Source organism: Drosophila ficusphila, unplaced genomic scaffold (genome assembly GCF_018152265.1).
Source record: "Drosophila ficusphila isolate 14025-0441.05 unplaced genomic scaffold, ASM1815226v1 contig_286, whole genome shotgun sequence".
Classification (NCBI taxonomy): domain Eukaryota; kingdom Metazoa; phylum Arthropoda; class Insecta; order Diptera; family Drosophilidae; genus Drosophila; species Drosophila ficusphila.
Window position 1 is genome coordinate 8,694,868 of NW_025064189.1, and position 25,784 is coordinate 8,720,651.

General features: G+C 46.5%; 8 protein-coding genes across 11 annotated transcripts; 2 read left to right on the forward strand and 6 right to left on the reverse strand.

Annotated features, from left to right (window-relative positions):
- Positions 1-267: 267 nt before the first annotated feature.
- LOC108099878 lies at positions 268-1,984 on the reverse strand. 2 transcript variants are annotated; one of them, XM_017203540.2, is made up of 3 exons: positions 1,427-1,984; positions 946-1,362; positions 268-879 (listed from the first exon to the last, which is right to left on the reverse strand). In XM_017203540.2, the coding sequence occupies exons 2-3, from the start codon at positions 1,360-1,362 to the stop codon at positions 415-417; spliced, it is 882 nt and encodes a 293-aa protein (XP_017059029.1). In that variant the 5' UTR covers positions 1,427-1,984; the 3' UTR covers positions 268-414. The 2 variants fall into 2 exon arrangements, with proteins under 2 accessions (XP_017059029.1, XP_017059021.1); XM_017203532.2 differs by having other exon boundaries at positions 1,414-1,981.
- Positions 1,985-2,311: 327 nt separating this feature from the next.
- LOC108099868 lies at positions 2,312-5,190 on the reverse strand. Its single transcript, XM_017203519.2, is given in 3 exon segments — positions 2,312-3,304; positions 3,307-4,243; positions 4,686-5,190. Coding segments are annotated over 3 exon segments (1,740 nt in total). The 5' UTR covers positions 4,800-5,190; the 3' UTR covers positions 2,312-2,615.
- Positions 5,191-6,499: 1,309 nt separating this feature from the next.
- On the forward strand, positions 6,500-11,084 carry LOC108099972 (retinoid-inducible serine carboxypeptidase-like). Of its 3 annotated transcripts, none has more exons than XM_017203682.2 (4): positions 6,500-6,597; positions 6,676-7,461; positions 7,523-7,708; positions 10,721-11,084. In XM_017203682.2, the coding sequence occupies exons 1-4, from the start codon at positions 6,546-6,548 to the stop codon at positions 11,014-11,016; spliced, it is 1,320 nt and encodes a 439-aa protein (XP_017059171.1). In that variant the 5' UTR covers positions 6,500-6,545; the 3' UTR covers positions 11,017-11,084. The 3 variants fall into 3 exon arrangements, with proteins under 3 accessions (XP_017059171.1, XP_017059164.1, XP_017059155.1); XM_017203675.2 differs by lacking the exon at positions 10,721-11,084 and adding an exon at positions 7,768-8,131; XM_017203666.2 differs by lacking the exons at positions 6,500-6,597; positions 6,676-7,461; positions 7,523-7,708 and adding exons at positions 9,442-9,551; positions 9,630-10,415; positions 10,477-10,662.
- A 679-nt stretch (positions 11,085-11,763) lies between these two features.
- LOC108100182 (retinoid-inducible serine carboxypeptidase) lies at positions 11,764-13,914 on the reverse strand. The gene is made up of 4 exons (XM_017203955.2): positions 13,775-13,914; positions 12,464-13,255; positions 12,220-12,405; positions 11,764-12,115 (listed from the first exon to the last, which is right to left on the reverse strand). Exons 1-4 carry the CDS (start codon positions 13,839-13,841, stop codon positions 11,820-11,822), a joined length of 1,341 nt encoding a protein of 446 aa, XP_017059444.1. The 5' UTR covers positions 13,842-13,914; the 3' UTR covers positions 11,764-11,819.
- A 538-nt stretch (positions 13,915-14,452) lies between these two features.
- On the reverse strand, positions 14,453-16,078 carry LOC108100219 (retinoid-inducible serine carboxypeptidase). The gene is made up of 4 exons (XM_017203999.1): positions 16,004-16,078; positions 15,125-15,910; positions 14,878-15,063; positions 14,453-14,818 (listed from the first exon to the last, which is right to left on the reverse strand). The coding sequence occupies exons 1-4, from the start codon at positions 16,053-16,055 to the stop codon at positions 14,523-14,525; spliced, it is 1,320 nt and encodes a 439-aa protein (XP_017059488.1). The 5' UTR covers positions 16,056-16,078; the 3' UTR covers positions 14,453-14,522.
- Positions 16,079-16,551: 473 nt separating this feature from the next.
- LOC108100046 (ras-related protein Rab-11A) lies at positions 16,552-18,038 on the forward strand. The gene is made up of 2 exons (XM_017203780.2): positions 16,552-16,827; positions 16,993-18,038. The coding sequence occupies exons 1-2, from the start codon at positions 16,648-16,650 to the stop codon at positions 17,452-17,454; spliced, it is 642 nt and encodes a 213-aa protein (XP_017059269.1). The 5' UTR covers positions 16,552-16,647; the 3' UTR covers positions 17,455-18,038.
- LOC108100039 (vesicle transport through interaction with t-SNAREs homolog 1A) lies at positions 17,508-18,971 on the reverse strand. The gene is made up of 2 exons (XM_017203767.1): positions 18,776-18,971; positions 17,508-18,717 (listed from the first exon to the last, which is right to left on the reverse strand). The coding sequence occupies exons 1-2, from the start codon at positions 18,867-18,869 to the stop codon at positions 18,119-18,121; spliced, it is 693 nt and encodes a 230-aa protein (XP_017059256.1). The 5' UTR covers positions 18,870-18,971; the 3' UTR covers positions 17,508-18,118.
- Positions 18,972-19,161: 190 nt separating this feature from the next.
- On the reverse strand, positions 19,162-25,603 carry LOC108100072 (formin-J). Its single transcript, XM_017203812.2, has 2 exons — positions 25,353-25,603; positions 19,162-21,061 (listed from the first exon to the last, which is right to left on the reverse strand). Exon 2 carries the CDS (start codon positions 20,941-20,943, stop codon positions 19,360-19,362), a length of 1,584 nt encoding a protein of 527 aa, XP_017059301.1. The 5' UTR covers positions 20,944-21,061; positions 25,353-25,603; the 3' UTR covers positions 19,162-19,359.
- Positions 25,604-25,784: the final 181 nt, after the last annotated feature.

The following is a 25,784-nucleotide window of genomic DNA, read 5'->3' on the forward strand; positions in this document are numbered from 1 at the left end:
TTCACGATAACACGATGGATAATAAAAAACGACTAAAACCGGGAACATCAAATCTTAGAAAAACTATAAAAATATTTGAGGGGTTATTTTTGTGGAGGGTTTTTGTGCCGAGAACTCTGAAAAGAACCCGCCTTGCGTGCTTGTGTAGTTAAATGTTATTATTTGTATGTATCGTTACTGTATGGTTCTTGCCTCTGCTGACCGATTTCCAACACTGTCCATGTTTGGCGGAGAATTTAAAAATTGAAAAGATATTGAGTGTTCGATTATTTTCTTTGTATTTAGAATTGGCCTGAATTGTTATAATATGGCAAAAATTATGTTCTTTAAATTAAACATTTTTTCGATTTAAATTAAAAACTTTAAACAGAGAACACAATTATCTCCTTTTACTTAGAACTAACCAATTAAATATTACAAGTGATTTCCCACAGTGCTTCCGTTATCGCCGCGGTTTATCCGCAAGTTGCCCATGCAGCCCTCGAACAGGATGTCCGCAATGGCTTTTCTGGCCAGGATGCGTTGCGTGGGGGCCATCTCTTCGTACTGAATGGCCCAGGATTTGGCCAGCACCTCGGAGGACTCGCTGAGAGCAATATTTCCCGATTCCTGCCCGTTTTCGCGCTCTGGTTGCATTGAGCAGTCGGGTTCTATACTCTCCGCACTATGAACTATATTGGGTTTCTCGAGGAGATCAGGATGCCCCATTCCACTACGCGGGCTCTCGTCCTCAGGCTCTATAATCTCCACCTTTGGACTGAGCAGGGAACACTCGTCGTGTTGTGGGGCATTTGGCTTGGCTGGGTAATCCGAATCCACAAGTCCACAGTCATAAACGCTTCCGGGTTTTAGATCTGTGTTTGGTGCGTTGTATGTGTCCTAGGGGATATTAAAACATAAATAATTGATGTAGGTAAGAATGTTCTACAAAAGCACCTAACTCACCATTTTTTCCAGGCAAAATACCGCTTTCTGTCTGGCTCCCCTTCTTCCTTTTCTAGTCCTGTGCTGGAAGGTCTCCTGGGTGAGGAGGAAGCCCATGTAGTCATAGAACCACAGAGTGGGTTTACAAAGGTCCGAGTGCAGGCCCAGCTCCTTCTGCTTAAGAATTCGCATCTGTTCCCGCCTGTAATTTGTGCGAAATATGTTGATCCTTCGTTTAACTTCAGCCCGTGTGGCATTAGGCTGGATCTCCCGGAGTTTTCTTTCCAGTAGTTCGTAGGCTTGGTTCCGCAACTCCTTGTTCCGATACTTTAAGTTGTGAACATCCCACAACTCCGGCATTCCTTGATAAAGAGCTAGAAACTCACGCCAGAACTGTCGTTTACCGGCACTAAAGCGATCCGGCAGGGCAACTGCCATCTAGGGAAATATATATTGACTAGTGCCTCAAAACTAAACATAAATATTTACCTTTTTTGTTTACCTCAATCAGCTGTTGTTGTTTACAAGTCGACCAGAGTTGCCCAACTGATAGAGTGTTGGAAAACGCCTTGGTTACTGCCTCTGATTGTTGTTGGTACTGTTTGGAATCCGAGTGTAAATTTCCACCACCTGACGACCGGCGTTATTGCTTTGTGTATGTTCTCCCCAAGCTCCAATCACGAACTGAATTGATGTAGAACCAAATGACCAGTGTGTGTGTGCCTCGATTGAGTGATTGATTAGTCGGCTGGTGGCTCTATGTATGCGTGTGGAAATGCGCAATAAATCACTTCATTTTTTGACATTTATGATTAGGTAACGGGGTCTGCAAATGCATTTGACAAATAATTTAATCAGTATATTTTGTTTTACATTTCTCTTAATAATTAAGCCTTGTAAATTGGTATTTTTAAACAAAGAGCTTCAACTCCCCCGCAAATTTCATGCACGTGTGTGCGAGCGGAAAAAAGAGAGGAAATAAAGAGAGAGTGGAAAAAGCAATAACAAAAATTCAAAACTAAACTAAGGGCAGACATGCGCACTTGCTTGTTTTTACACAATCAAGATTGTTGGCCTTTGCTAGTTAGCTAAATCCAAAGGTATAAATAAATTGTCTTTCAGATGTGCGCTGAACGCGGAAAAGTTCCAAAAATACTCGCATGTACTTGGGAAATTCTCTCGCCCAAATAAGATTGAATTTAATGATTGAACTCATGCTCCGTTACATCTCTCGGAAAGTTTCTCTCTTTCTGTGCGTGTGTGAGAGAGGGTGACCTCCCGCCCGGCAATGCAAGAACCTGAACTAAGGGCAGACATGCGCTGTCGCAACAAAACAACCAAGCGTATATTTATCCGATTTTTTGCTGACCGTGAATACGCGGCTATATCTGCGAAATCTCACAAAATAGGTCAATATAATTGGGTTGTAACTGAAATTTTACAGATGCATTTCTTACTCGCTTTCTTATCTTTCATTGTTTCTGCAATCTTCAGCTGTTTCAAATTATTTGGTTTGATTGTGTTTATTTGGTTCGAGTAAAAATTAAGGTTTTCTTAGCTCTAGTGATTGATTTCATCTGACCGAACTGCATCTTCGAGATGCGACAGTTTGCATAGCTAATGCTCTTTGGCTGCAGCTGTTCCTCATCCTCCTTTTCCATTTCCACGTTATGCTCCTTTTTTGAAGCACTCTACGCCACACCGTCGTCGTCGATTTCCCGCATCACCTCGTCGGCGCGGGTGATCAAGCCAATGAGCCGGTAGTTCTCCTTGTACAGGGCAAACTCCTCGAGCAGTTTCAGGTACTTGCGGGCATCGGCGCAGCTGATGACACTGGAACCGCTTCCCTGCCCGGACTCCCCGTTGTTGTTGTCGTCGTGAAGGGACTCACGTCGCCGCTTGTTGTTCTGGCGAGGATTCGAAACCTTTTCGATTGGCGGAGGCGAACTCATCTTGTGCTGGCGCATCTGCTCGATGTACTCCATCTCGTCCTCCACATTGGCGGCCAGGACCTCGGCCAGCGAGGTGACACTAGAGCGTCCGTTGTTCGCATCCTCGTCGGGATCAGCGGGCTCCTGGTCCATTTCCGATTCCAGCTCTGCTTCTGGCTCCTGTTTAACGTGCACTGTAGGCATGATTTTTTCTGGCTCCTTCTCCCTTGCAGCTTGGTTTTCGTTTCGAGATTGGTCCACCTCCGTCTGGAACTCCTCCGGGTCCTTGGGCTCCATTTTGATGTCCTTCTCCTGCTTGATCTCCAGCTTGGGCGGCGGCACCACCGGGCCCTTGTCCTGCGGCAACTGCTGCGGGGAGGGAATCTGGGTGATGCTCTGGGCCAGCGTGGCCAGCGGTATGATGGTCATCGTCATGGGCTGGCCCCCGCCTGCGGCGGCACAATTGGCGTGGCCAGCAGCACCTTCTGCGAGGTGCCGGGCGGGGCGTTGGTCTGCAGGGGAAGCCGCACCAGTGGCGGCAAGGGCTGGAGGGCCCTGGCCAGATTCAGCTCGCTCAGAGAGGGCTTCACATCCGGCTCCTCGTCCAGATCATCTTCTCTGCCGCTGACATCGCCCCCGTCCACGTCTACGTCGTCGTCCTCGTCCTCGCCGCAGCTGCGCGGATTGCTGCTCAGTGGGCTGCCCAGACTGACCTCCTCGTCGTCCTCCTCCCTTTTGCGCGGTCCACTCTCCGGCATGCACTCCGACATGACGTCCTTGATAATGTCCTTGATCTGCACCGAGTAGCCCTGCTTGTAGCCGATCTTCAGCTCCTTGGTGTCGTCGTGGTGGATGCTGTATGTGCGCCGGAACTTGTCGCACCACTCCTGGTGCGGAAAGAAGTGCGCCAGGCCCATCGAGCTCTTGAATTGGAGCGCCATCTTCTGGATGAGCCCGTCCGAGATCTTGAAGTCCCTGTAGTACATCATTCGCCGGATCCAATCATAGACGGCCTTGCCCAGCATCGACACTCGCACAGTCTTCGTCTCCATTGTCTTGGCATCCTGGCTCCTGCGTGTCCGTTGGTCCCAAGCGTTCAGGATCTCCTGGCGCTGCTGCACGATGCGCTTGATCTGATCCGGACTGCAGTTGAACAGGCGGCCCACGTGCTTGTAGACCGGCAGGCGATCGTACTCCCGCAGGGCGGCCACCTTTTCGTTCAGGGCGAGGACATTCTTGCGCTTGATGCGGTTGTCGAAGGCCACCTTCTCGGCTGCCGGCAGGCTGGGGGTGGGAGTGGGTGGTGCGGATGAGGAGGGTGTCGCTGCTGTTGGAGCAGGTGCAGGCGCAGGCGCAGGAGCTGGTGTGAGAGCCTCCGTGTCGGTGGCCTAAGGACGAAGAAAAAGTGGACGGGTTAAGACCGGGTGTTATGGCGCATACAGTCGAAATTATGCAAGGCAAACCACCAACGAGGGGCAGACCCCTTAGTAAGAATATTACAGTACTCACTCTGAACGTGAATGAAATAAACAAATGAGGAAATAATAGCGGTTGTTACCTCAGGAAATGTATTAGATACTTGAAAGTATTGGATGAACTATTTAGGAGCTTGTTAGGAGCTTATTTAATGCATAAAAACATTTGAAATTTAATTTAGCTTTTAATTGTTTCTACTTAATTTATGGAAGTTAGTGGCTAAAGCCTAATCAATATATCCATTTAATTTCAGTTTAAACTATGTATCTTATAAAGATCATTGAATTGAAAAAAAAATCGCATTGTGTCTTTATGGTGACTTGCACTTAGCGAGGTTTGACTGTGGGCACTTACCTTTTCCTTGTTTTCCTCCGTCTTTATTGAGAATTCCTTGCGTTCCTTCTGAGCCTTTTCCCCTCTCTGCTCCCTTGCTTCTCGTTGCAACTTGCGTTTTTCGCGTATTCGCATTGTTTTTCCGTTTAATTTACACGGCAATCGTCGTTTGTTTTCACGCTGTTGTTGTTGCTGCTGCTGCGCCCAGTCACCCTCGCCCACCCACCTTTTGGCCCACTCTCTCCTTTACACCCTCCGCGTGTATGTGTGTGCCCGTTTGCTCGAGTGTGTGTGCGATGGCTACGATTATGCGCGTTGACTGCCGACTGAATTCAAATCATTTCGTCATTGCTTTTCTCGCTTTTCTTTGGCCTTTCCGTGTGCTTTGACTTAATTCGGTTTTTGTTTGGTCGGGCTTTTATTTGCTGCTTTGCTGATAATAATTTTCCAACTGGCCGTGCACCGAGCTCTGTGTATTTTCCGATGTCGGTGTGAACTAGACGGCGACCCATACGAAAATAGCTGCCGCCGCTTTATCTCGCCTTTACTAGACTGCTCTCTCGCTCTCCCTCTCTCAGTAGCATGCGCAACGTGGGCAGCTAGAACGAGAGCGACACACAGCTAGCCGGAGCGTGTGTGTGTGCATCTGAGAGGGTGCAACTGCGCATGCGACAACATTACTGTTACTTTCTGAATGTGGCAACGCCGCAAGGTGATCGTTTTTTTTATAAAAGGGATTTAGATACTGTATAACGTTTCTTACAGATAAAAACCACTTTTACCTGTATGTTGCAGATACAAATTAGGCAAAGAATGAATGCAAATAAGGTACTTATAAGGAAAAACGTTCCAATGACTAAGAATAAAATTTGTTATTGAAATTGAAACGTTGCAGACTTATTCAAACACACCCACATACGTTAAAAAGCATTTAAATATTTTATACCCTTGCAGAGCAAAGGGTATAATAATTTCAGTCAGAAGTTTGCAACGCAGGCAAGGAGACAACTCAGACCCCATAAAGTATATAGATTCTTGACCAGCATCACGATCAGAATCCAAATACGTCTGTACATCTGTCCGTCTGCCCTCCTGTCTGTTTCTATATAAACTAGTGTCTCAGTTTTAAAGCTATCTTGCTGAAACTTTCCAAAATGGTGTGTAGTTATTGCACGCAGTATATATGTAAGTCGGAACGGGCCGGATCGGCCGACTATATCGGATAGCTCCCATACGAGAGAAAAATTCTCCCGCCGTTGTTTTTTATCAGATCGACTTTATTTCTTTCAGGTGGCGTATATAGCTGTCATAGGAAAGATCAAAAAATCTATATAGAAATAACAGAAATAAAATTTTAACATCGTTGTTTTTTATCAGACAAGCATAGTTTTTGGAACACAGAATTTTATAGTCGAAAATATGAAAAATTAATAGAAAAATCGTTAAAGCTTTGGTTGTTTAGCCGTTATGTATTTAGTTAAACTACTTGATGTCTGCAAGCTAGCTTTCTTTGTTGTTTTCTATCGAATTTAAATGACCTTATCACTTGCAATTTAGATTAAGACTTTTGTTTTACAATAAAGCTATTACTGTTGACTTTGGTTTTGTGCTCTGCTCGTCTCTTGATTTATGGTTCTTCGTTTGCGGCAATTATTTTTTTCTGTTGTAGATATTCGCTCATAAAATGTTGTCATATTGGATAGTTAATAAAAAATAGTACTTGCACAACTATTTGTTATTTAAGAACTAATTACTATAAAGAACCAGTTCGACAGGTGCAATTATTATTTTTTAAAAAAACATAAGCTAATGTCAACTGCTGCTGATAATGCACTACCCTTTAAATAAAGCCAAGAGCTACTTCGACTTCTTCAGTTGAAGATGTCGACTTGTCTGGTGATATTCCTGGCGTTATTCGCCGCTTTGGCGAGTGGTAAGAGTTGTAAATTAATCACTATCCCAAAGAGTGGAAGCAAGTAAAATTTTTGGCTAAATCAATGGCCAATCATAGGAAAGCCCGGTTACGGACCCGGGGAGCAGGATTGGGGCTACGTGGATGTGCGTCCAGGTGCACACATGTTCTACTGGCTGTACTACACCACCGCCAATGTTTCCAGCTACACGGAGCGGCCCCTGGTCATTTGGCTGCAAGGAGGTCCAGGTGCCTCCTCAACGGGACACGGAAACTTCGAGGAGCTGGGACCCGTCGATCTGTACGGCGATTGGCGCAGTTGGACCTGGGTGAAGGACATGAATGTGCTGTTCATCGACAATCCCGTGGGCACTGGCTTCAGCTACGTGGACGGATCCTCCTACTACACGACCACCAACAAGCAGATCGCCCTGGATCTGGTGGAGCTGATGAAGGGCTTCTACAAGAACCACCCTGAATTCAAGACCGTGCCGCTGCACATCTTCTGCGAGAGCTACGGCGGCAAGATGGCCCCGGAGTTCGCTCTGGAGCTCTACTACGCCAAGGAGCGCGGCGAGGTGAAGAGCAACCTCGCTTCGGTGGCTCTGGGTAGTCCCTGGACCTCACCCATCGACTCCGTGCTCGCCTGGGGACCCTTCCTCCGGGAAATGGGCATCGTGGACCACGCGGGCTACAAGGCCATCCAGGAGGCGGCGAACTTTACGGCTCAGCTGGTGGAGGAGGAGCGCTGGTTCCAGGCCACCGAGCAGTGGGGCAACACCCAGAGGGAGGTGATGAAGGCCTCCAAGGGCGTCGACTTCTACAACGTGCTGAAGGAGACCAAGGGCGGTCTCGACCAGCGGCAGATTTCCCTGTCCGCCGAAGGTGATGATCTCTTTTGTTTCAAGCTAAACAGATCAAAAGAACGCTGACTTTCCTCCTGCAGAGCGCCTCTATCGCACCATGGTGAACTACGACATCGACGAGGACCGCACTCAGTTACGGAAGGATCTAATGCGGGGACCAGTGGCCGAGACCCTTGGAATTCCCTCAAACGTCGTCTGGGGATCGCAGAGTGGCACAGTCTTCGACATCCACAGGACCGACTTCATGAAGCCCGTCATTCACATAGGTAGCGATCAATATAAAAGCTTAGGCGAAGAATTTAATAGCAAGCTGTGTGGTTTTCAGTTAATGAATTGCTCGACAAGACTCCTCTGAAAGTGGGCGTATTTTCCGGTGGCCTGGATCTGATTTGCGCCACTCCGGGAACCGTTAACTGGATTGCCAAGCTGGATTGGAGCCGCAGAGATGAATACTTGGCTGCCCCTCGTAACGCCATCACCGTGGACCGCATTCTGGAGGGCTATCAAAAGTCGGGCGGCAACTTCACTATGTTCTGGATCAACCGAAGTGGTCACATGGCTCCGGCCGACAATCCTGCAGCCATGAGTCACGTTCTCCGCAAGTTTACCAACTTTGGATGAACTTGGTGTACAAATTAATTGTATAACTTATAAATAAAACAAAGTATTGTTTTGCCTTTCAATATCAACTATTTGTGTTCATGTACTTAAAAAAATTGGGTTAATAAAATAGTATTATTATATATATTAAATAGTATTTTTAAAAATAAAGTTGTATTTTTCAACAAAAAACAGCGAGAATTTAGTTGCGCACCTAATATAAAAATCATTCTCTATTCAACTTATATTATCTGATTTGATTTCTTCTAGATGGCGATTTCTAACCACTATTGAATTTCGGATAAAATCAAAATCGGATAACTCTATCATATACCATATATATATTCTTGACCAGCATCACGATCAGAATCCAAATACGTCTGTACATCTGTCCGTCTGTCCTCCTGTCTGTTTCTACATATATGTATAAACTAGTGTCTCAGTTTTAAAGCTATCTTGCTGAAACTTTCCCAAAAGGTGGGTAGTTATTGCACGCAGTATATATGTAAGTCGGAACGGGCCGGATCGGCCGACTATATCGGATAGCTCCCATACGAGAGAATGAAATAAAAAATTTGCAAGCCGCTGTTTTTTATCAGATCGACTTTATTTCTTCCAGGTGGCGTTTTCTAACTACTATTGAATTTCGGATTAAATTTCATCAAAATCGGATAACTATCATAGGAAAGATAAAAAAATATATATTCAAATAATGGAAAAAAAATTTTCGCATCGTTGTTTTCATTCCCACGAGCACGATTTTCAAAACATGGAGTTTTTTAATAACCGTTGAATAATAACCATTGTTATCGTATTGCTGCCATAGGAAAGATCGAAAAATCTATATAGAAATAACAGAAATAAAATTTTAACATCGTTGTTTTTTATCAGACAAGCATAATTTTTGGAACACAGAATTTTCTAACGACTGCTGAATTACTAATTAATATCGGACGACTATATCATATAGCTGTCATACGACCAATAGTCGAAAATATGAAAAATTAATAGAAAAATTGTTAAAGCTTTGGTTGTTTAGCCGTTTTGTATTCAGTTAAACTACTTGATGTCTGCAAGCTAGCTTTCTTTGTTGTTTTCTATCGAATTTAAATGACCTTATCACTTGCAATTTAGATTAAGACTTTTGTTTTACAATAAAGCTATTACTGTTGACTTTGGTTTTGTGCTCTGCTCGTCTCTTGATTTATGGTTCTTCGTTTGCGGCAATTATTTTTTTCTGTTGTAGATATTCGCTCATAAAATATTGTCATATTGGATAGTTAATGATAAATAGTACTTGCACAACTATTTGTTATTTAAGAACTAATTACTATAAAGAACCAGTTCGACAGGTGCAATTATTATTTTTTAAAAAACATAAGCTAATGTCAACTGCTGCTGATAATGCACTACCCTTTAAATAAAGCCAAGAGCTACTTCGACTTCTTCAGTTGAAGATGTCGACTTGTCTGGTGATATTCCTGGCGTTATTCGCCGCTTTGGCGAGTGGTAAGAGTTGTAAATTAATCACTATCCCAAAGAGTGGTAGCAAGTAAAATTTTTTGCTAAATCAATGGCAAATCGTAGGAAAGCCCGGTTACGGACCCGGGGAGCAGGATTGGGGCTACGTGGATGTGCGTCCAGGTGCACACATGTTCTACTGGCTGTACTACACCACCGCCAATGTTTCCAGCTACACGGAGCGCCCCCTGGCCATTTGGCTGCAAGGAGGGCCTGGTGTCTCCTCCACAGGATACGGAAACTTCGAGGAGCTGGGACCCGTCGATCTGTACGGTGATTGGCGCAGTTGGACCTGGGTGAAGGACATGAATGTGCTGTTCATCGACAATCCCGTGGGCACTGGCTTCAGCTACGTGGACGGATCCTCCTACTACACGACCACCAACAAGCAGATCGCCCTGGATCTGGTGGAGCTGATGAAGGGCTTCTACCAGCTGCATCCGGAGTTCGAGGAGGTGCCGCTGCACATCTTCTGCGAGAGCTACGGCGGCAAGATGGCCCCGGAGTTCGCTCTGGAGCTCTACTACGCCAAGGAGCGCGGCGAGGTGAGGAGCAACCTCACTTCGGTGGCTCTGGGTGATCCCTGGACCTCGCCCATCGACTCCGTGCTCGCCTGGGGACCCTTCCTCCGGGAAATGGGCATCGTGGACCACGCGGGCTACAACGCCATCCAGGAGGCGGCGAACTTTACGGCTCAGCTGGTGGAGGAGGAGCGCTGGTTCCAGGCCACCAAGCAGTATAACATAACCCAGGAAGAGGTATTGAAGGTTTCCAAGGGCGTCGACATCTACAACGTGCTGAAGGAGACAAAGGGTGGTCTCGACCAGCGGCAGATTTCCCTGTCCGCCAAAGGTGATGATCTCTTTTGTTTCAAGCTAATCAGATCAAAAGAACGCTGATTTTCCTCCTGCAGAGCGCCTCTATAGCACTATGGTAAAGTACGACATCGACGAGGACCGCACTAAGATGCTGGAGGATCTAATGCGAGGACCAGTGGCCGAGACCCTTGGCATCCCCTCAAACGTCGTCTGGGTATTGTTCAGTGAAACAGTCTTCGACGTCCACAGGACCGACTTCATGAAGCCCGTCATTCACATAGGTAGCTATCAATATAACATCTTAGGGAAGAATTTAACAGCAAGCTGTATGGTTTTCAGTTAATGAATTGCTGGAGAAGACTCCTCTAAAAGTGGGCGTGTTCTCCGGTGGCCTGGATCTGATTTGCGCCACTCCGGGCACCGTAAACTGGATCGCCAAGCTGGATTGGAGCCGCAGAGATGAATACTTGGCTGCCCCACGTAACGCCATCACCGTGGACCGCATTCTGGAGGGCTATCAAAAGTCGGGGGGCAACTTCACTATGTTCTGGATCAACCGAAGTGGTCACATGGCTCCGGCCGACAATCCTGCAGCCATGAGTCACGTTCTGCGCGAGTTTACCAATTTTGGATGAACATGGTGTACAAATTAATTGTATAACTTATAAATAAAACAAACTATTGCTTTGCCTTTCAATATCAACTATTTGTGTTCATGTACTTAAAAAAAATGGTTTAATAAAATAGTATTATTATATATATATTAAATTAAAAATAAAGTTGTATTTTTCAAAAAAAAAAAAAAAAACAGCGAGAATTTAGTTGCGCACCTAATATAAAAATCATTCTCTACCTGATTGAAAACTTTAGACTGGTATTAAACTTATATTATCTGATTTGATTTCTTCTAGATGGCGTTTTCTAACCACTATTGAATTTCGAATAAAATTTTATCAAAATCGGAAATTTCGAAAATAGGAAAGATCGAAAAATATATATATAAATAATGGAAAAAAATTATTATAACGTCGTTGTTTTTAATCCCACGATTCAAACATGGAGTTTTATAAAAACCCTTGAATCGGAAAAAAATTTCATTAAAATCCGAAAACATTATCATATAGCGGCCATGGAAAAGATCAAAAATCTATCTTTATCGAAAAAAATCTTTTGAATTACATATTAAATTTCATTAAAATCGGACCACTATATCATATAGCTGCCATTCAAACAATAGTCGAAAACATGGAAAATTCATAGAAAAATCGTCATAGTTTCGATGTTGTTTAGCCCTTATGCATTTTGATCGACATATTTGATGACTTCAAGGATATTCCTTTCTTGTTAATTTATAAGAAGATATTGTCAAAAAATAACTTGGCTTGTTTCAAAAATGTGCTTTATTTAATGTATTTAAACTCCTTGGTTTCGGGTTAATCTAACCAAAATTGGTGAAATGACGCAGGATGTGCGACATGGCCGCTGGATTGTCGGCGGGGACCATGTGTCCAGCCCGGTTTACCCAGAACATGCTGAAGTTTCCGTGGGTCTTCTCGTAACCCTCCAGCACTCGGTCGACGGTGATTCCCACACGGGAAGCTGCCTCGTACTCGGCCTTGTGGGTCCACTCCATGTCGGCAATCCAGTTCACTGCTCCCGGAGTGGCGCAGATTAGGTCGAGGCCACCGGAGAACACGCCCACCTTCACGGTGGTGTTGCTTAGCAGCTCACCCACTGAAATGTATAATGTCCATGATGAACGTACTCTGATTAGGTAGTTTCCGTATGGCTCCCTTTAACAATTTCTCCACCTTAAGCTTAAGTTCCAGATCACCTACCAATATCCACTGCGGGTTTCATGAAATCGCCCATCAGCTTGCTGAAGGTTGTGCCACTCTGGGCGCCCCACTTGACTCCGGTGTCGATTCCCAAGGCTTCGGTAACGGGTCCCAGCATCAGATCCTCCAGCATCTGGTCCCGATCCTCATCCACGTCGAATTTAACCAGCGTGCGGTACATGAGCTCTGAATAAGAGGCAACTTGGGGCCACTTCAACAATTAAAACTATCAGAGCGAGCTTACCCTCTGGAGTCATGGATGCTCGCGACATAATTCTGTGCTGATCACCGAGAGTGGGGGTCTCCACGTTGTAGAAGTCCACGCCCTTGGACTCGCGCAGCACCACCGACTGCGTGGAGCTCCACTGCAGGGTGGCCAGGGTCCACTGCCCGTTGTCCACGTAGTTCTTGGTCCTCAGGGCCGAGGCCTCGATCTTGTCGTGGCCATCCTGATCCACGATTCCCAGCTGCAGCAGGAAGGGTGCCCACGAGAGCACGGAGTCGATGGGCGAGGTCCAAGGATCGCCCAGAGCCACCGAGACGAAGTTGCTCTCGATCTCTCCACGCTGAATGGCGTACTCCAGCTCCAGCGCGAACTCCGGAGCCATCTTGCCGCCGTAGCTCTCGCAGAAGATGTGCAGTGGCACGGTCTTGAATTCAGGGTGGTTCTTGTAGAAGCCCTTCATCAGCTCCACCAGATCCAGGGCGATCTGCTTGTTGGTGGTCGTATAGTAGGAGGATCCGTCCACGTAGCTGAAGCCACTGCCCACCGGGTTGTCGATGAACAGCACATTCATGTCCTTCACCCAGGTCCAGTCGCGGTAGCTGCCATCCAGCTTCTGGGGACCCAGCTCCTCGAAGTTTCCGTATCCCGTGGAGGAGGCACCAGGCCCTCCTTGCAGCCAAATGGACAGGGGACGCTCCGTGTAGCTGGAGACATTGGCGGTGGTGTAATACAGCCAGTAGAACATGTGGGCTCCGGTCCGCACATCCACAAAACCCCAATCCTGCTCTCCAGATCCATAACCCTTGCGAGCTAGAAAAAGGTTTATTTAAGGTAACTCCTTCTCTCACAATAATACTCTTCTTTGAACTATTTGAATGTTTATAGTTTTACAAAAAGAATCTCAAGTCTATTACTTAAGCTTCAAATACACTGTAAATTGCTACCGCATAAACGTTTTGTAGATAAGCACTGATTTCTTCGAAACACTTAAGTGTGTAATCTTTTTTAAGTATATTAAATGGACTCAAGCAGCTACTTCGATAACGTTAATTGAAAAAGATATTTAATAAGGTTGTCTAATAAATGGCTGCCCGATAGAAATAAAATTTCAAATTATCAGGGATAAGCTTCATGTAATGATTTTGAAAAATGGAATACACATTAACTCATTAAGAGTTTGAATTGAGAACAACTACTAATAGCAATAGATAGTTTTCAGGAATTTATTCGCTTCTGCTGACCTGGTCTACAAGTCGTAAAAACCGCTTGGCTTGGAACACTTTCTCGCTGATTAGCACCCCTGATCGGAATATAAAACGGTCTACTCACCGTCAACAGAACCCAGGCTGGCGATTGCCAGAAGCGCCGAAAGACCGATGATAACCCGTCCAGTCATGGTGCACGAATTTCAGAAGTCACCGCTCGAAACCCAACCGAATACTGTGGAGTTCCACCGCGGAATGATCGTTGTTTGCTCCCAGATACCGAAGGTAAAATAGCCACAGTACCTGACACACCTGGAATGTGTAATCTTCGGTCGGGGCAGTTGTGTTTGCAGAGTATTTATGGCCCTTCAGCGGACAATGACGCGGATTTTTTAGTCAGTGTGTCTTTGACACTTGTCCGATTTGGCAAAGCTCTGTGTCATATATTTAGAAAGAGCCTCTAAGTCTCCCGAAATCGTCGCAAAGATTGCATTGGTTATCATGATTGGATTTTCCAGGGATTTTCCTAGTTGACTGTCGATCTTTAGTGCAGTTAATGCTTTGTGACATATCTAGCAGACTACAAAACAGATACCAAGGACCTTTTTTCGTTGATTTGTTATTGATAAGGATTTATTTTTAAATTATATCATACTTATGCAATTAGAAAAATTGGTATTCAAATTTTCCGGACTTTAGATAATATGAATTTAATGCCAGTCTTAATCGGGTAAAGAAAGTTCCACCAATTTTAAGCTATTTTATTAACCCAATTTTTTTTTAAGTACATGAACACAAATAATTCATATTGAAAGGCAAAACAATACTTTGTTTTATTTTTAAGTTATACAATTAATTTGTGAACTTGGTATTCATCCAAAATTGGTAAACTCGCGGAGAACGTGACTCATGGCTGCAGAATTATCGGCCGGAGCCATGTGACCACTTCGGTTGATCCAGAACATGGTGAAGTTGCCGCCCGACTTTTGATAGCCCTCCAGAATGCGGTCCACGGTGATGGCGTTACGAGGGGCAGCCAAGTATTCATCTCTGCGGCTCCAATCCAGCTTGGCGATCCAGTTTACGGTGCCCGGAGTGGCGCAAATCAGATCCAGGCCACCGGAGAATACGCCCACTTTCAGAGGAGTCTTGTCGAGCAATTCATTAACTGAAAACCACACAGCTTGCTATTAAATTCTTCGCCTAAGCTTTTATATTGATCGCTACCTATGTGAATGACGGGCTTCATGAAGTCGGTCCTGTGGATGTCGAAGACTGTGCCACTCTGCGATCCCCAGACAACGTTTGAGGGAATTCCAAGGGTCTCGGCCACGGGTCCTCGCATTAGATCCTCCAGCAACTGAGTGCGGTCCTCGTCGATGTCGTACGTCACCATGGTGCGATAGAGACGCTCTGCAGGAGGAAAATCAGAGCTCTTTTGATCTGTTTAGCTTGAAACCCAAGAGATCATCACCTTCGGCGGACAGGGCAAGCTGCCGCTGGTAGAGACCACCCTTTGTCTCCTTCAGCACGTTGTAGAAGTCGACGCCCTTGGAGGCCTTCATCACCTCCCACTGGGTGTTGCCCCACTGGTAGGTGGCCTGGATCCAGCGCTCCTCCTCCACCAGCTGAGCCGTAAAGTTCGCCGCCTCCTGGATGGCCTTGTAGCCCGCGTGGTCCACGATGCCCATTTCCCGGAGGAAGGGTCCCCAGGCGAGCACGGAGTCGATGGGCGAGGTCCAGGGATCACCCAGAGCCACCGAAGTGAGGTTGCTTCTCACCTCGCCGCGCTCCTTGGCGTAGTAGAGCTCCAGAGCGAACTCCGGGGCCATCTTACCGCCGTAGCTCTCGCAGAAGATGTGCAGCGGCACCTCCTCGAACTCCGGATGCAGCTGGTAGAAGCCCTTCATCAGCTCCACCAGATCGAGGGCGATTTCCTTGTTGGTGGCGGTGTAGTAGGCCGTGTTGTCCACGTAGCTGAAGCCACTGCCCACGGGATTGTCGATGAAGAGCACATTCATGTCCTTCACCCAGGTCCAACTGCGCCAATCGCCGTACAGATCGACGGGTCCCAGCTCCTCGAAGTTTCCGTATCCCGTGGAGGAGGCACCTGGACCTCCTTGCAGCCAAATGACCAGGGGCCGCTCCGTGTAGCTGGAAACATTGGCGGTGGTGTAGTACAGCCAGTAGAACATGTGCGCACCGGGACGCACATCCACGTAGCCCCAATCCTGCTCCCCGGGTCCGTAACCGGGCTTTCCTACGATTTGCCATTGATTTAGCAAAAAATTTTACTAGTACTATTAAGCCTTGCTATCCCTCTTTCAGATAGTGCTTAATTTATAACTCTTACCACTCGCCAAAGCGGTGAATAACGCCAGGAATATCACCAGACAAGTCGACATCTTCAACTGAAGAAGTCGACGTAGCTCTTGGCTTTATTTAAAGGGTAGTGCATTATCAGCAGCAGTGGACATCAGATAATAGTTTTTCAAAAAATGATAGCTGCCCATGTCGAACTGGTTCTTTATAGAATTTAGTTCTTAAATAACAAATAGTTGTTCAAGTACTATTTTTCATTAACTATCCAATATAACAATATTTTGTGAGCGAATATATTTAACCGAAAAAAAATAATTGCCACAAACTAATATTTATTTATGTAATATTAATTATTTATTTATGTACTTAAATATTTTGCATTACGAAAAACAATAAATCAAGAGACGAGCAGAGCACAAAACCAGTGTCAACAGTAACAGGTTTATTGCAAAACAAAGTCTTAATCCAAATCGGAAGTGATAAGGCCATTTAAATTCGATAGAAACAAACATGATATCTGTAATCGATAATACTTGCAGATGTGGCAACTCTGCGATAAACAATGTTTTCGCAGTAACAGCTGTTTTGGCATTGTTGTTGTCGTCTTTGTGTCTGCAGGTGCAAAATAGCAAAGTAATTGGATTAAATCGGGATAACTCACAGGGAGTCACAGACATGGCCACGATGCGCATACCCAAACAGAAGGTGATCCTGTGCGGCGACTACGGAGTGGGGAAGAGCTCCCTGTTTCGCCGATTCGCCACCAACACCTTTGTCACGGATACGGACAGGAAATCCACGCTGGGATTGGACCACATCGATAGGGAGTACAGCGTCAACGAGAAGCAAATAAAGGTGGGTTTCTGGGTGGTGCCATGGTCCTGCGGTTCTAGCTTATTGGAACCCAAAAACTATTGAGTCCTACTATATCAGTTTCATGTGGTCAATGATAGACATCGATAGATAATGATAAATCCAATAAAAAGTCAATAGCACTAATTTTCCCTGTTTATCTAACAGTTGCAACTCTGGGACACTGGCGGTATGGAGCGCGTGGCCTCGGTGACCTCCTCGTACTACAAGTTCGCCGAGGGAGCCATCCTCGTCTTCGCCTTGGACAACGCCGCCTCGTTCCATTCGCTGTCGCAGCATTTGCTGGATATCGTCACCTATGCGGAGAACGCCAAGATCTTCATCTGCGGCAACAAGAGCGATCTAGAGGGAAGGGAGCCGGAGGTCAGCGACGAGGAGGTTGAGGCCTTCTGCGAGCAGTGCCACTCGCTGATCAGTGCCACCTACAAGACGTCCTGTCGCAGCGGTGCCGGTGTGGAGGAGATGTTCCGGGACATCTCGAGGCAGTTGGTCCATGCCAACCGCTCCAAGATGGAGCTGCAGGCCCTGGAGCACAAGAGCTTCCAGGTGGACACTGCTGGCAGCAGCGGGGCGATCAACGAGGACGACGGATCCTCCTGCGGCTGCTAGCAGTTGGGGAACATTGAGTTTGGCTAGTTCGAGCTCAATGTCCTATGCAGAAATGCATTTTTAGTGTTTGCTTTATTTATTAACAAGTTCTCGGCTATGTTTTTGGTTTTTAGATACATGTTCATTTCGAATTTATGCGAAACACGTCCCGAATGCGAATACGAGTCATAGAGTAGGATTAGTTACTATTAACCAGGCGCCAAACTTTAACCATTTAAACTTTTTACACATAATTGAGGATGGGTCTATGATCGTAGGCAAGGAATGCAATGTGTGCGAAGTTTTTGACTAGGAACAAGTAAGTAATAAGAAATAAAACGTAAAACCATAGAACAGAACAGTTCACGGACAGGCTGGAATTATTTGTAATACTTTACACAAATCCTTATGCTGGGCCTACAAAATAGATTTGGTGAATTTATAATTTCTGAGAGAACATATTCAACACAAACCAAACTTTCCAGCATTTTCATTTAAATAAACATCTTTTCGTATATAGATTAGTGCGTAAGTCTGCAGCTTTCTTCCACAGAGTATCTCGTAAAGATAAAATATGCTAAAGAATAAATAATCAACTCACGAAATTGGAATGGGTAGGCTTCTATGCCAACTAAATTTGGGCTACAATCATGGGCTTTCTTCTTTGGTTTCTTATCTAGAATTACTACGAGGTGACGGCGCTTGTGGAACTTGGGGCAAAGGTCAGGTAGAGACTGACGCCCACGGCTACCACAAAGCAGACTCCCACTCCGTACAGAACGACCTTCTCCCGCAGGGCTCTTAACATCATGGTGTTTAGAGTGCGCGATGCCCTTCCAAGCTCGGCGTTGGTTTCCCGGAGACGAGCCCTGGCTCCCTGGAGGGTTTCCCTCTGGTGGTGAAGGTCGCTTAGTACCTGGGCACCCATTTGCTCCGTTTCCAGAGCCACGCGATATCCTTCGGTCAACCTATTGCCCGTCCTCTCGATCCTCTCCGAGTTGTCCAGCAGACGCTGTCGCTGATCTGTGCTTATGGACACGTCCTCGTAGCTGTCTCCCAAATCCAGGGTGGTGAATGCGTTGGCCTGCGAGCGCTGCTTGTCCTTGGTTTGCCTGTACTCCGCCTGCAGGCGTTTTAGCTCCGCCTGGGCCACCTGCAGTTTGCCGTTGAAGCTGCTCCGTTGGCTGGGACTCAGTTCCCTGACCTCCAGACCCATCTGCTCCAGCAGTTCCTGGGCCTCGGGCAAGCTGGCATCGATCTTGCTGCACAAATCATGACGTTCGCCTAGTGTGAAAAGGTGTAATTCAATCATTGTGTCCCTGAAAAAGTGGTCACAACTCACTGTTGTTGTTTTGCTGCTGCAGTCGTCCAATATGGGCAGTTATTTCTGCTATTAATGAAGCATACTGCTGTTCATATTGCTCCAACAGCGACATTTGTGCGGTTCTGTGGCTTTATTGTTGGTGAATTTTATTTGTTTAGCAACAATTGGCAGACTTTTTCGCTGTAAAACGTAAACATTGGTAGAGTGTGACCGTTTTATAGGGTGGGTAATCTTCCTTAGCTATCTCCACAGCTTGGTCACTCTTATGAAGAGGCAATATTGCCAGACTGTGCAAAAAATAACCGACCACTGAAAGGATCAAAATAGTTCACCAAACAAAAACAGTTTAAATTTTGTATAATAAAATAAATGCTTAGCAAAAACCCATTTAAACAACACATAAATCATTATTAAAATTCCATTTTAATGCTCTTATAGTATTTAATAAATTAATGAATTTTGTTCAGCTTTATGCGAGTAGAGATTCTTTGTAATCCTAAACAACGCGTTTAGTGGTAGTACGAATTAATAATACTACTTGATACATATGTACACTGTTCATCACATTTCTGTTTTGTGCTTGTAAACGTGGTTGTTCCACCTCAACCCTCCACCAACGTGGCCTTGTCCCCTTTGCGGAGCACCAGTTCCAGCTGCGAGAGCAGGCCGATGGCACGGAAGTTCTCCTTGAAGAGCACAAAGTCCTCCAGCGGTTTTAGGTACTCCAAGGCCTGATGGTAGCTCTCCAGCTCCTTGAGCGCGGTTATGGCTTTCCTCTCCTCGGGTTCCGGCGAGGTGTGTCCATTGGTTTGGCTGCCCGATGACCCCGATCCGTTCGGGATCTTCTTGGGCGAGGCGGGAGCAGAGGCGGATTTGGCTGAGGCGGGAGCTGGGGAGTCCTTTCCCTTGGCGGAGAGCGCGGGCGTGGACTTGCCACTCGGACCGCCTCCCTTGGGGGCGTTCTCCTTGCTGCTGGCGCTGTCCCTCCCCCCGCTGCTGCTGTTGTTGTTGTTCTGCTCCTTGGGGCTGGAACTCCGGCTGTCCTTGCCGGTCAACGTGGACTCCGCCAGGGGAGGCGAGGTCATCGCCGCGTTGATCTCCTGCACTTCGTCATCGTCGGGCGACTCCATCTTGGGCCGCTTGGCCAGCTGCACGGGCTGGAAGGGACTGGCTCGCTGGGGCGGAACATTTGGCGGTAGTTGGGGCTGAAAGGGTTCCCTTTGCGGCGGCATACTGGGTGGGAACTGAGCCTGCTGCTGCATCTGCTGCTGCTGGAGTTGCTGCTGCATTTGCTGCTGGTGCCGCTCGAAGTAGAAGTCATTGAAGTTGGCGAAACCGGGATGCGGAGGCGGAGGATGCCCGGCGAACGGGGGCCACGGGTGACCCATCTGCTGTTGCTGCTGCTGCTGCATGTGTTGCTGCTGCAGGGCAAAGTGCTGCTGCTGCTGTTGCTGTTGCTGCTCCTGGTAGCTCTGCTCCTTGACGTCCATGCTGTCGTCGTCCTCCTCGTACTCCCCATACTGCTGCATGTAGCTCATGTACTGCTCGGGCATCTCCTCCAGCTTGGCCACGCGTTCCGCGCTCGCCGGCGGAAAGAGGTGCGCCAGGTCCTGCACTATGTCCGGGATCCAGAGGGAGGAGCCCAGGGGCTTCAGCTGGTTGCTGGCCAACTTCTGGGCGAAGCCCTGCAGGTGGGTCTCCCGGAAGCGGTTTAGCCAGCGGTTGTCCGCTATGAAGGAGGTGCTCCCGATCACCTGGCGCGCGTTCTCCGCCTTGTCCTTGATCATTCCGTGGGTGATGCTGCCGCGCAGCTGCGGGTTTATGTTGGCTCGGACCAGCCACTCGTAGACCACCGCGTTGATGTAGGCGCACTTCCTGCTCCGCTCGATCTCCTCCACCATCGCCTGCTGCTCCACGGCCTCCAGGTTCGAGGGCACCTCCAGCCGCAGCGTGGGCAGTGCGTTCGACTGCAGCCTCCTGCCGCCCAGCACGCTGGGGTCAAAGTGCAGGGCACACACCACCGGCTTCTTGAAGGGCACTATCCGGCGCAGCGAGGCGTGGCACGCCTCCTTCCACAGCTTGTGGAAGGGGTTCTCCGGGCGGGGGAACGCGAAGAACTGCATGCTGGGATGCTGGCGCGAGTTGGACAGACAGCCGATGATGCAGCACCGCCGGATGGTCGGCATCTCGACCTGCGGATGGAATTGCTGTTGGCCTCGAATCTTAAATGCTGAATTGCTGGCGATGCTCACGCTCCGCCAGGCCACGAAATGGAGGAAAATTAAAACAAAGCCACCGGAGTATCTGCAATGAAGGGTATACCATCATCAGTAATCTGTTAACTTAGAGAAAAAACTTTATTCTTCATTCGGTTTTCTTTTGACCGGAAGTGCGGAAGAGCGGAAGTGGAAATGCAAAGGATCTGGCAACCTGTGTTTATTTGGCGGCTTTTTGCAACAAGTGTTTGCATTTCAACTTTGCTTAGAACAAACTACTCTTGGTTTATTAAACACCTTGCAAACTTGGAGCTTCTACAAATGTCTGGCATAATGTGAATTCGATCGAATGATTAACTTGGTAAATTCCCCGGTTGATCTCGGTTTCTCAGAACTCAAAATTATACATCAATCCCATGAATCAGCTTTTCGAGAAGGACAACTATAAAAACTGAACAATAATGTCGTCAAGCAAGTGAATGTTTACCTCATTGGACCATAAACTCGAGCTCTAGCTGATGACTCACCAAAGCTATGGCAACCCAAATGCATAAAATAAACAAATATATATAATATCAGGGTATCTTATATAGATTCGACCTCGAGGCCTCCAAATAGCATCTGCTAATAACGCGACCACTTCAGAGAGTTTGAGCAAACAAGAGCAATACGAGGGCAGAAGATATAGATACAGAACAGCTATAGATAAAGATACAAACACACACACACACACACAAAGTACGAAAAGCTACAAAAGTGTTGATAGTTGGAAGCGCTGCGTAAGCGTTCGGAAATCGATACAGCCCCCGAAAAACCAGACCCCAAGCCATACCTCCAAAGATCCATTTTGGGGAGTACTCCCACAAACGCACACACACCCAATGTGTCGTGTATTTAGTATCTGGCAGATACACACAACTGAAGATTTTCACAGAGATGCCTGGCTAATGTGAACGAATCGGGGCCGCGCCCCCTCGCTGAACGCCCCCAGAGATACATCTCCAGATCTTGACTGAGTCACGGATCCAAGCCCACCTGACTTCGTCAGAGCCGGTCTTTGGATTAGCACAGTCTCCAGAGATGAAGATCGAGATGACTTAATGCGAACAGCATGTCCGTTTCACCACGATTATGGCTCGCTATAAAATCGGGTCGAGTGAGCGGGATTTGTTTTCTTTAGTATTTAACTGATTTTAGATAAAAATTGAAAAAGGGAACAATGTCAACAAATTTACAAAACTATAATTACGAAATGGAGTTTTTCTGTTTTCCCATTCAGAACAACTGGATCGATAAAATGTTTAGATAATACATTTGTTTTTCACCAATTTTGTGTATATAAATACATCTATATATGTTTATAGAAAACGAAAGATATATGCTACAGCAAAAAAAATTCAGAGAGGTATGTCATGTTGGGGGTTGAATCAACTATAATTTTAAATATTATAATGAAGAAAATAGAATCCATTGTGGGGGTTGAAACACCTACAAATTTTTAAAATGATGTGACAGCTTGAGCTGACTAATCTCAGGATTCGTTTAGCTTCAGCTAATGATAGTAATCGCCCCTTTGTTGCTCTCAACACAGAAGTTAATGTACAGCGATAAAATGCAAATTTTACAGACACGTATGGCCAAGTCCCGAGGGGGCTAACTCGAGGTTACGTCCGCTGGTTAACCAGCCTCCTTGCAATTCCTGATTTGCCGACTCGGATTTACGGAGATGGGCTCTATCTCCCGGCCAGCTTAGGGGTTGCTCACTGTTCCATCGCTCTTTCTGGCAGATTCCCGTCCCTTCTGCTCGCCTCGGGCAGCTTTTCGCTCTACTTGAGCAAAGTTTTTGTGCCGGAAACTTCTTGGCAGCAGCGCTGCCAGCGTCAAAAGTTCGCAGCCCGAGAAACCCAAGCTCAGTCGAACCGAACCGAAGGAACCCAAGCCCAAGGAACCCTTCCACTTTTCCATCTTGAAGACACTCGCACCTTGGCACTCACACACACACAACGCGACTGCGCTTCGTCTATGGCCTGGACCAGTGTGTGTGCGTATCTGTGAGCACATCCGCACACACACCACGGCACAGTCGAGTGCACTACACCATCAATTCCAATTCAAATCTCCCCTGACTGACTCGCTTTATAAATGGTTTTATATTTCCTTTTATGTCGCTCTCTATGGCCCAAGCTATGGCTATGGCTATTGCTATGGGTATGGCTATGGCTCAGAGTCTGGGTTTGGCTATATGTTTACTATAGCGGCCAAGGAAATAGTATTGGGTTTCGAAAACTTCAGGAAATTTTCATATCTTGAAACATTTTCGTGGAGAATTAATTCTTATATATTTTTAAGGTTTAGAAGTTTTTATTGTTTTTAACTCATAAATACTTTGTTCTTCAAATAATAAAAAAAATCTTTAAATATGTATTGTCAATTCTTAATTTAATCCTGTTCCTCACGAAATATTTTTCTATAATATTTTAAACTTAGAAAGTACCGCTTTTGCATTGTTATGAAAAACCTGTTAATGACACTATTTCTTTGGCGGCTCCTGTAAATATATACAGGCTATCGGACTTGGCTGTTGGACGAGGACGTGGATGTAGCTCCAAGTACGAGTATCTCGACATCTCAGCTCGCTCTGTTCAGCTCGCCAGTTCAGTTCTTGCCTTTCTTTCCCTTATATCGATTGGCACTTTATCTTAATCGCCTCGAGAGTTGTCCCTCGCCAGTCCCCGGGGGGATTCCCCGTGCCAAGTCCTCCTCCTCCGTCGCGTCCGCCTCCTCCTGCTCCCGCTCCCTCCTGCTCCTCCTTGCCCCCAATCTGCAGATTCCGATTCCGATTCCCCTCCCACAGCAGGCTCACCCTAATGGCTGGGCTGCCTTAGCTCCTGGGTTCTTCGTGAAAATTCGTGCAGCGTCATTATCATCGGAGCCATCAAGATGATGCTCCGGTCTGAGTTCGAGTCTGCCAGTCCCAATCCCATTTCAGTTTTGCAGTTCCCTAACCGAACCGAGCGAACCCTGGGTTCCCTTTTGTTGGCCACATATCTTTTGTATCTCTGTATCGCAGTATCGCCAGCCATTGTTCGCCTAGGAAGTTTTCGGTTCGGTTTTTTGGCTCGGTTCGTTTATACGTCGTTCTACCTACATACTTCTGCCTCGCGCCCTTCTGTCCGTCCACTATACTTCTACTATATATAGGTAAGTATTCCCCCGTCCCGGATTCCGCCGCACTGGGGATTAAGCTGGTAGTTTTAGGTTTCGCTCGGTTCACGATGTCAGGTAATTTTGCGATTGGTTTTCGTCTTTCTTGGGCTCGGGCTCTGGCATGAGTTTACTTATTTATCTTATATCTCAAGGTGGTTTGGTCGGAGTCGGACCTTTTTGGGCTGGTTTAGCAGCAGCGCATAAATGGATGTTATATAGCATGGCATGCCATGATTCGAACTCGCCCCGTCTCGCTGTGTTCGTTTGTGAGTTTGTTCAGATTCGAGGGGGAAGATATACTCATGGGAATAAAGAAACAGACGATGTCTATGCTGGGTACATATACATATTATGGGTGTTTGTATCTCGGTTTTATGTCTATGAGGTCATTAATGTGAGAAATGGATAGCAAATGCCAGGCAGTTTTCAATACAACAAATTATATTTAAAGTAATGCAATAAGAGAGATAAAATGATTTTGTTTAAACGTTATTTATGTTCATATAATACATAATTATAAGCTTTAAACCCAATCAAAAGAACAGCAATAAGTTGAACAGGAGAATATTCTTGATAATAAACAAAAGGAACCATCCAATTCATCTTTATTAACACTTATCAAAAACAGTCAAAGTAGCCTCCAATAAGCAGCTTTACTTGTTAATCATGCCCCATTTAACCCAAACACACCCATTTCCGCCCACGAACACGCCCAGTCCAACATCCAATTGTCCTTGGCCGTTTCAAGGACTCTCTCCCCGAGGAGCACGTTTTATTCAATTGGCGCCAAATCAGCGGGCAATGTACCCTTATCACACCCACAGAGGCAGAGGCACACAAGTACACTCGCCAAACATCGGAATAAATAAGCTGGCGAAAAATCAAACAAATGCAAAACCAAAACAAACCGCTCTGCCGCCGCTGACTTCGCAGCCGCCGCGCGGTCTAAGGAAGTCAAACAAAAAACAAAAGCGCCGATTTTTCAAAGGCACAAACGCACATGCAAATGCGGCTTTTTTAATTGCAAACACTCTCTCACACCTACACACACACACAAACACTGCGAAACCATAACAATAACAAAGCGGCCGAGTCTCAAGACCCCGTTTGTTTACACCCTATACACAGGGTGTGCCGTTATTATCACCCATCCGCACAGTTGTACAACTCACATCCAGTGTCACCGAAAAACTCGACTGCGTGCAGATATATCCACTGGCACCGGTCTGAAAAATCGGGGCTCTTAGAGAGTCTAGTATTTCCGCGATACTATATATATAGGCGATATTCCGAACCACTCGGGAACTTGGATACTCGGGGAAAAACAGCTGCGGACCGCGATGCGTGAACCGCCGCCAACGAACGTTCAGCGCAGAGTGTACGAAACTGGCGACATCATCATCGCCACAGCAACTACGGCTACAGCCACAGCCAAGCGGCCAAACAGCCAAACAGCCAAACAGCCAACAGCCACGATTCGACGAACGACCCCGACCGACTCGTTTTTCCCATCTATAGGAAATATTTAATCCCAAACAAGCCATGCCAAACCAAAAACCTAAGGCAGCGACGGTGGCAGCGATGCGGCAGCGGCTGCGGCAGAG

Excerpts from the sequence above, each read along its gene's own strand:
- LOC108100072 (XM_017203812.2), bottom strand. The coding sequence starts at position 20,943 with ATGCCGACCATCCGGCGGTGCTGCATCATCGGCTGTCTGTCCAACTCG.
- LOC108100219 (XM_017203999.1), bottom strand. The coding sequence starts at position 16,055 with ATGTCGACTTGTCTGGTGATATTCCTGGCGTTATTCACCGCTTTGGCG. Across the intron at positions 15,911-16,003 it reads ATTCACCGCTTTGGCGAGTG|GAAAGCCCGGTTACGGACCC; the intron begins GTAAGAGTTATA and ends GGCAAATCGTAG. Across the intron at positions 15,064-15,124 it reads GCTTGCCCTGTCCGCCGAAG|AGCGTCTCTATCGCACCATG; the intron begins GTGATGATCTCT and ends TTCCTCCTGCAG.
- LOC108099878 (XM_017203540.2), bottom strand. The coding sequence starts at position 1,362 with ATGGCAGTTGCCCTGCCGGATCGCTTTAGTGCCGGTAAACGACAGTTC. Across the intron at positions 880-945 it reads TATTTTGCCTGGAAAAAATG|GACACATACAACGCACCAAA; the intron begins GTGAGTTAGGTG and ends AATATCCCCTAG.
- LOC108100046 (XM_017203780.2), top strand. The coding sequence starts at position 16,648 with ATGGCCACGATGCGCATACCCAAACAGAAGGTGATCCTGTGCGGCGAC. Across the intron at positions 16,828-16,992 it reads TCAACGAGAAGCAAATAAAG|TTGCAACTCTGGGACACTGG; the intron begins GTGGGTTTCTGG and ends TTTATCTAACAG.
- LOC108100039 (XM_017203767.1), bottom strand. The coding sequence starts at position 18,869 with ATGTCGCTGTTGGAGCAATATGAACAGCAGTATGCTTCATTAATAGCA. Across the intron at positions 18,718-18,775 it reads GCAGCAGCAAAACAACAACA|GCGAACGTCATGATTTGTGC; the intron begins GTGAGTTGTGAC and ends TTTTCACACTAG.
- LOC108100182 (XM_017203955.2), bottom strand. The coding sequence starts at position 13,841 with ATGACTGGACGGGTTATCATCGGTCTTTCGGCGCTTCTGGCAATCGCC. Across the intron at positions 13,256-13,774 it reads CAGCCTGGGTTCTGTTGACG|CTCGCAAGGGTTATGGATCT; the intron begins GTGAGTAGACCG and ends ACCTTTTTCTAG. Across the intron at positions 12,406-12,463 it reads AGCATCCATGACTCCAGAGG|AGCTCATGTACCGCACGCTG; the intron begins GTAAGCTCGCTC and ends CCTCTTATTCAG.
- LOC108099972 (XM_017203682.2), top strand. The coding sequence starts at position 6,546 with ATGTCGACTTGTCTGGTGATATTCCTGGCGTTATTCGCCGCTTTGGCG. Across the intron at positions 6,598-6,675 it reads ATTCGCCGCTTTGGCGAGTG|GAAAGCCCGGTTACGGACCC; the intron begins GTAAGAGTTGTA and ends GGCCAATCATAG. Across the intron at positions 7,462-7,522 it reads GATTTCCCTGTCCGCCGAAG|AGCGCCTCTATCGCACCATG; the intron begins GTGATGATCTCT and ends TTCCTCCTGCAG.